The sequence below is a fragment of the Lytechinus pictus genome, chromosome 11 (assembly GCF_037042905.1).
Source record: "Lytechinus pictus isolate F3 Inbred chromosome 11, Lp3.0, whole genome shotgun sequence".
NCBI classification, from domain to species: domain Eukaryota; kingdom Metazoa; phylum Echinodermata; class Echinoidea; order Temnopleuroida; family Toxopneustidae; genus Lytechinus; species Lytechinus pictus.
This window is the reverse complement of record NC_087255.1, coordinates 15,465,483-15,472,495: the sequence shown is the minus strand read 5'-3', so window position 1 is coordinate 15,472,495 and position 7,013 is coordinate 15,465,483. Positions and strand designations below refer to the sequence as shown.

At 35.1% G+C, this 7,013-nt stretch overlaps 1 protein-coding gene across 1 annotated transcript; it reads left to right on the top strand.

The window, feature by feature from the left end:
* Positions 1 to 550: 550 nt before the first annotated feature.
* Positions 551 to 6,136, top strand: LOC129271507 (cilia- and flagella-associated protein 144-like). Its single transcript, XM_054908840.2, has 4 exons — positions 551 to 1,046; positions 1,619 to 1,678; positions 2,217 to 2,320; positions 3,463 to 6,136. Exons 1-4 carry the CDS (start codon positions 911 to 913, stop codon positions 3,574 to 3,576), a joined length of 414 nt encoding a protein of 137 aa, XP_054764815.1. The 5' UTR covers positions 551 to 910; the 3' UTR covers positions 3,577 to 6,136.
* Positions 6,137 to 7,013: the final 877 nt, after the last annotated feature.

The window sequence follows — 7,013 nt, the reverse complement described above, 5'->3', positions numbered from 1 at the left end:
GTGGTCTAGTGGTTAAGGCACCGGCGTTCAAAGCTGGGGGCCCGGGTTCGATTCCCGGCAGAGGCATTTTTCGGCATTACCAATTTTTCCTAAGGGCAGATATAGCTCTGGGGAACCTTGATTTAAGCTACGCCCACCCATTGTTCTCTTCATCCATTTCTTTCACAAAATATTTAGATAAAAGAGTTGCCAAAGCTGTTGTACATGTATAATTTCACACACACACACATATATAATATATATATATATATATACATATATTGCTTGTCAAATTAAATTTTCCTGTAACAAAATTCCCCCCCCCCTTTGGAAAATCCTGGATCCGCCCCTACTTTAGAATTAATGTAAATTCACATTTTTACTTTGATCCATTAGACTTTATTTTGGTGAGGCCATAAAATTGTTCTAGAATGAAAATTAAATTGAAATGAAAGTTTGAAACAAAACGTGTAATTATGAACAATCTGATTACATTATTATTGATGTATGGACGTTCACTATGTTGGCATCACTTTGCTTTGTGCAATATCGCCATCTCGCGTTGAAACGTAGACATCGGTTACGGTTCAACGAACTGTTATCAACGCGTAGCAACCACTGTTGTTTACATTATGCAAAACGCGGATTTCACGGGCATTTGCTTGCTGTCGCTACACATTTGCAACAACTCCAAGCCCGGAAGTGAACGTTCTGATTTAGTTTTCGAAGGATAAATAAACAGTCTAGTTTTTAGGATTTTTCAGGGAAATCAGTGTTTTGCCTTGGTGTGTATGGTGACAAGTGACACGACTAGTCAATCTTGCTGTCGTCTCCAAATAAAGTTCAGATTTATTCAACTTGCCAACTCAGACAGACCTTTTCTTTGACTTGAGTTTGAGTTGACTTTAAATTTAATTTGACAGCAATCATCATGGCACAAGCAAAGAAACCAGAGAAGGATCCCATCAATATTGTTCATCAAAATGCTATCCTGTGTGAGACCATCAAGAAAGAGAATGAATGCCAAAGATTGTACACAAACTACAGTATCAACCCTTTCAAAAAAAGTAAGTTTTCATTTTTATTCTTCCTGTTCTAACTTTTGGGATTAAGACTTTATTGCATCATTATTCTTGAATATTATTAATTCTAGGGCCTAATCCAATTCATTGTTTGAGCCATAATATTCTAATAGACTAGGCTCTACATCTTAATCTTAATTAAGAAATAAAAAACATCTAAGTGGGGCATGCATTGTGAAGTTCGTACCGGTACACCATTTGCTACTAAGTAGGATGGGGAGTCGGGTGTCCGGACAGTTTATATTCTTGAAGCCTTCTTTTTTGTCTTTGGATTGCACTAAAAATATGAATTCGATAGTTGTAATCATCTTGTATTTTGTTCTCTATAATATTTCCTAACATTTTGTACTAAAAATTGATGAAACTTAACTTGTAAATTCTTCCAAATGACTTTCTAAAATTGATCGTCCGGACACACAACCTGTCCGGACACACAACAACTGGGTATACTAGAAGTAGAACTGTTAAACATTGTACTTTTTTATTATTACAAACAATCCTTTTTATGTTTTCAGAGTTGATCTATTATCGAACTGTTTCCTTTCTTTATTTTTCAGTGTACACACTGACAGGAAAACCCAACTCATTACATGACTCAGCAGATGGAGAAGAAGATGGTAAGTTTATGATATGAGCAGGATTAACATATATGCAACAAGTCTCAAGATTTTTTTTGAGAGTTTTTTTAGCAACTTCAACTGTTACTCACCTCTTGTGTTAGACTTATGAATTAGACCTCTAATCCTCTACCTCTATATTAATTATCTTATTTACTGGGGCAAACCAGTACATTAATTCGCATATTAATATTAGTAGGCCTAAATCAAAATAAATAAATGAACAAAAACATTGAAAATGCCCCCACTCCCTCAATATGGGATCATGATGAAATATATGAAAATGAAAAATAGGCACAAAGTCTAGGTCTATTTCTTTTTATTTGAAGGGCTTTTTTATGTACATGACTGCCCATGTCATTGTATGATATCACTGATATGATAAACATCAGAGGATGTAAAGTGTATTGCTTCTTTGATAAATGTCATTTGCTTGGAATTGCCCATCTAGAACTACTACATGTACCCCTTACATGTTTGACTTCATTCCCCTTACCTTATACACAATTAATTATTCTTTGACCTTTTATCTGTTCAGATAATTTCCTCAGGATAATCAAGAGATCTTACCAGGAACCTGGAAAGAAGTTTGAATTCCCACAAACAGAAGCACAGGAAGTAGGCTGGTACTACAAACCATTGGTAAGCAAAAAATAGTTCTCCTTTTTTTTCTCTCACTCTTTCTCTCTTAATAATTCAAGACTTGGAGCTTAAAGGGAAATTAAACTTTTGTGGAATATATGGACTTGTGTGGAAACAGAAAAATCAAAGAATAAGAACAAAGAAAACTTGAGAAAAATCTGACAAATAATGAGAAAGTTATGAGCATTTGAATATTGCGATCACTAATGCTATGAAGATCCACTTATTGGCAATGCGACAAAGATGTGTGATGTCACATGTGAACAACTTTCCCTTTGGTGGACTATAAAATACCCCCCAAATGTCTCTTTTGCCCTTTCTTATGGTGATACAAACTCTTTATCCATAATGTATTCTTTGAAAATTTGTATTACATGCCCTCCTATGGAAAGAATACATGATCTAATGGTAGATGTGATAAAAGAGGTAGTTTAAGTGATATATATACAAAAGTACTGGGAGAGTTGTTCACAAGTGATATTATACATCTTTATCGCATTGCCAATAGGAGGATCTCCGTAGCATTAGTGATAGCAATATTCAAATGCTCATTAACTTTCTTATTATTTGTCCCGATGTTTTTCAAACTTTCTTTGATTTTTCTGTTTTCAAACAAGTTATCTTGTTCCCAAGGTTTTATTTTCCTTTAATGAGACACCATTTTCTAAAAAATTCACTGAAAGGGTAAGCATAAAATAGGGATAAATGGGAATTTGCTTTTAGCACTTAAGAGAATTTTTCTCAATCCTTGAATCTATAAAGATTTCCTTGTATAATTGCTGAATATTTATTATTAGAACATTTATCATACTTACAGGTGTATATATAGTTCTAGCAAAGTTTTGTTTCAGTGTTGGCAGAAAAGTGAGAGAAATGTACTAATGTGTATTTGATAAAAACCCATTGAATAACAAAATTATTCTGAACTTTTATTTGTTTTATGATGTCACATGAGAGAAGCTGCCCTGTAATTTCAATTTTCTGGGAAAATTGCATTTTATTAGATTTGACCTGGCTCAAAGAGCTGCTTGATTTGATATCACATCAGTGTAATTAAAAACATCTGTAGTTCTTTTTTATGTTGGATTTTAATATGTTCCTTAAACGCAACGCTTCTTTCCCAAATCCCATTTCTTCTGCAGTTGCCTCAGGACCGTGGGGACAAGAGGATACACTATCCGCGGCAGAACTCTGAGATCACCAAGTACATGGACGAAGCATGGAAACAGAAGGAACAGCAAGAGAACCTACAGTGATGTCGGGATCAGTGGCAATATTCAATTTTAAAAACTCATTCATAGTTTCATGTGTACAGTATCTTGCTTCCCACTCTACATACATTTGTTCTGTGCTATTATTTAATTTGACAATATTTTTAATTTTCTTTTAATTTGAATAAAACAATCATCAGTAATGTGCATTGGTTTGGGATGGTGGAATGTATTCCATCCTCTGGTATGTATCCTTAAGTCTACTTTGACATGAACATAGACTGATTGTCTAATTTGTGATGTCCCTGTTAGGATCACGGCAGTATGCATGCAGCGGGGGACTCTTGCCCTCCATGAATTTTCAAAACTTTTTTGGGAAAATTTTCAGAGGTCCAGCAAAAGGGTCCAAAAGACCCTAGAAAAATACACTCAGAATCAGATGGATTGCTTTAATCCTTGATTGTAACAATCTTGAATATTTCATATGTTCTATGGATGATTGATGACATTGCGTTCATGGTCTCATTCTCACGGTGGTCAGAAATTTCAGGTGCTAGAATACATATGCTGTGGAGTTCCGGGTTGTACTGGGCTCCTGGCTTCCTGCTGGCATGTACATTCCTGAATATAGTGTTCATCTTTATTTCATTATATATTCTTGTTGATTACAAAAGTGTAAGTAGACCCAAAAAATACTGGTACGACTCATATTCTGCTAGGGGTTTGCTACCCATGGTCCCCACAGATTCAAACAAAGCCAGAATACGAGCCATTGGAAAGGGAATAGGAAATATATGTTTGTTGCTCAAATGACTCAGTTAACTATGCAATTTGGAAAAACACTTATTTTTTAGATATCATTAGTTACAATCACTAGGTTATTATTAAAATGAAAATATCTTCATTTATTGTGGAACAGTATTCACTAACATTATGCAGATAGGGATACTTCTTGTTGCAAGGAGCTACATGTATGTTGGTTTTTTGTGTCTTTAAAATGAATTATACTAATTATTGGTTTTTGTTTTCTTTAAGAAATATTTACATGTAGATGACAGGAAATGGCAATTGTGTTTTCACATGCCTTCCAATGGCATTGCTAAATTGTTGAAACATAGATCTCGGCATAGATAACAAACATTATGATTAAACAGAAAATAAGAGGTAATGAAATGGTCCTAGCTTGGTAATGTGAAAGTTAAAGTAGCATTATCTTGAAGTATATTTGAAAAACCGACCATTGAAAGGGTATGTTTATCTTGGCTTAGTCCACCCACTTTCCACATTGATGCTGGACTCGGAACTTATCCTTATTCTGCACAGAGAGATGAGATAAGATGAAGATGCAATAGTTTTCCATATGTACATGTACCTGCTGTGACATAGATACATGTAATAAATAATGTTGACATGGCAAGTTCAATGTAGAGCTAATGATAAGTGTGCTGCCATTACCATCCAGTGTGCATATTGACTCACATTGTGTGCGGATATAGATGTTGAATATCCTGGCTTTTTTTCTTCTTTGTTACATGTAGTTTCAGGATATAGTGGAGGCTAAACGCCTCGTATAATCTTGTAATGAATAGATCATGGAGGGAGATCTGTGAAGACAAGAAGTATAGGTTTGTAAGCTAGAGGACTAGAACATAGGATATAATCTCCCTTTAGTGCCATTATTATTTGGACGGAAGGACCAGGATATAACCAGGATATAATGATTAGCCTCCCCTCTTTATTCTTCTTCCATGGGCAATTGAATGCTTTGAAAAGTTACAGTATGCAAATTGATGTACCATATTAAATAGTATTAGCTTTCTGTTCATAGTATTATGCAGTACACATATTTAAATTAAGCCCCTTTCACAATTGGTGGTGCGACTGCTGACAACCGTTGCGATACATACATGGTACATAAAATGTTAAAATGACTGGATTTGACTCGCTGTACAGCCACCGTAGAGCAAATGTGACTGAGGTATTAGTATTCATGTATCATTATCAAAATAGTCATACACATTTTAATGGCAGATAAGATCCGTTTGGTAGATGTAGTAGATAAAGACTAAAAGAATGTTGGAAGCAAATTGCAATCAATTGCAAGTCAATATTTGGTCCCAAAATCAATCAGAAGTATTGAAATTGATTGCAAATTTGAACTCAATTGTTGGTCTGCTTTTTGAAACAAGATGTTCAAATTGATTTGCAATAGCTTAAATAGATCTTTCGATTGCAAATTTGCAACAGTAACTAGCAACTGATTACAAATATTTTCTTGTAACACGGAATAAAATGTCGCCATCCCGTAAACCCATAGGGTAATGCATAAATATTTGTTTGGAAAAGTACATGATGCAAAAGTGACAACTATGCAAGAGAAGAAAAACCTGAATATTCAAAATCAATGTTCTTTCCATCTGTAAATCTGAAGCGACACAGTATTGAAAATACCTTCTGGAAAGATGCATTATTTTAATATAACTTTTACTTCGGTATTAATTATACGCTATTACTTTTTATCAGCACTGTTTTCAAAGAACTTGTATTCATCTGTAAATTTGTATATACAATATCATTATGAAATAAAATTATAAGTTACATGTAATGACTTTGCTTATTAGTTGTTCGTCTATGTGAGTCTGATTACATTATTTTCAGTGGTCGTGGCTTATCAGTATGAAAGAGCTGTGGTGTAGTGGTTCTGACTCTCGCCTTGTAAACAGAGGGTCGTGTGTTCGAATCCATCGCGGTCTAGCGTCATTGTCAATCCACACTTTGCCATCTCACCCCAGGTGCTAAATGGGTACCAGGTAGGATGTGTAAGTCATTGTAGCTTGTCCATTACTGTGTGTGCCTCACCGACTGGAATACTCGTCAGGGAGTGGAGGATGTGCACACATTGTGTGCGAGAATGACTGATTGTAATAATACGTCTGTAAAGTGCTTAGACACGTTTCGATGTATTAAAGAGAAATTCCAGTAGTTGCAGTAAACACTGATTTCATGAGAAAGTCTGTAAAACCAGGCTTAATTGTCAGTATATCATCGAGGATCTAGATCTGGTACAGTTACATAAACTGAACTTTGTGAAATCTTGAAATCTATGCTGAAAAATGTTCAGACTGAACTTCCCCAACACAGATAAGCGCACGTGGGACTGTGTATAATTATTGCTTTGAGCGTCGGGCCCGATGCTCTACCCGAATCCTGTGCTTATTTGCTGATTTCTCAGCAATTACACAATTTCTTCCAGAATCCTTTGGCACATGCGTTTTATTTATACAAACAGACACTTTGGTGGTCATTTCATTGGATTCTGTACGAACTCATTTTGATATCGTTACCAAAACTAGCATTTACCTTTAAGAGCTAAATAAAAGTGGAACATTAGTATTATTAACAGTAAACAAGAGTGCAGGAATAGACAACAATATTGTTATTGCGGGGGGAGGGGGTGATATTCTTGTAGCTTTTGATTCAAG

What these genes read in the sequence shown, in the direction of transcription:
- LOC129271507 (XM_054908840.2), top strand. Translation starts at nt 911, where the DNA reads ATGGCACAAGCAAAGAAACCAGAGAAGGATCCCATCAATATTGTTCAT. An exon ending in TATCAACCCTTTCAAAAAAA is followed by an intron (nt 1,047 to 1,618) that starts GTAAGTTTTCAT and finishes TTTATTTTTCAG; the next exon opens with TGTACACACTGACAGGAAAA. An exon ending in GCTGGTACTACAAACCATTG is followed by an intron (nt 2,321 to 3,462) that starts GTAAGCAAAAAA and finishes TTTCTTCTGCAG; the next exon opens with TTGCCTCAGGACCGTGGGGA.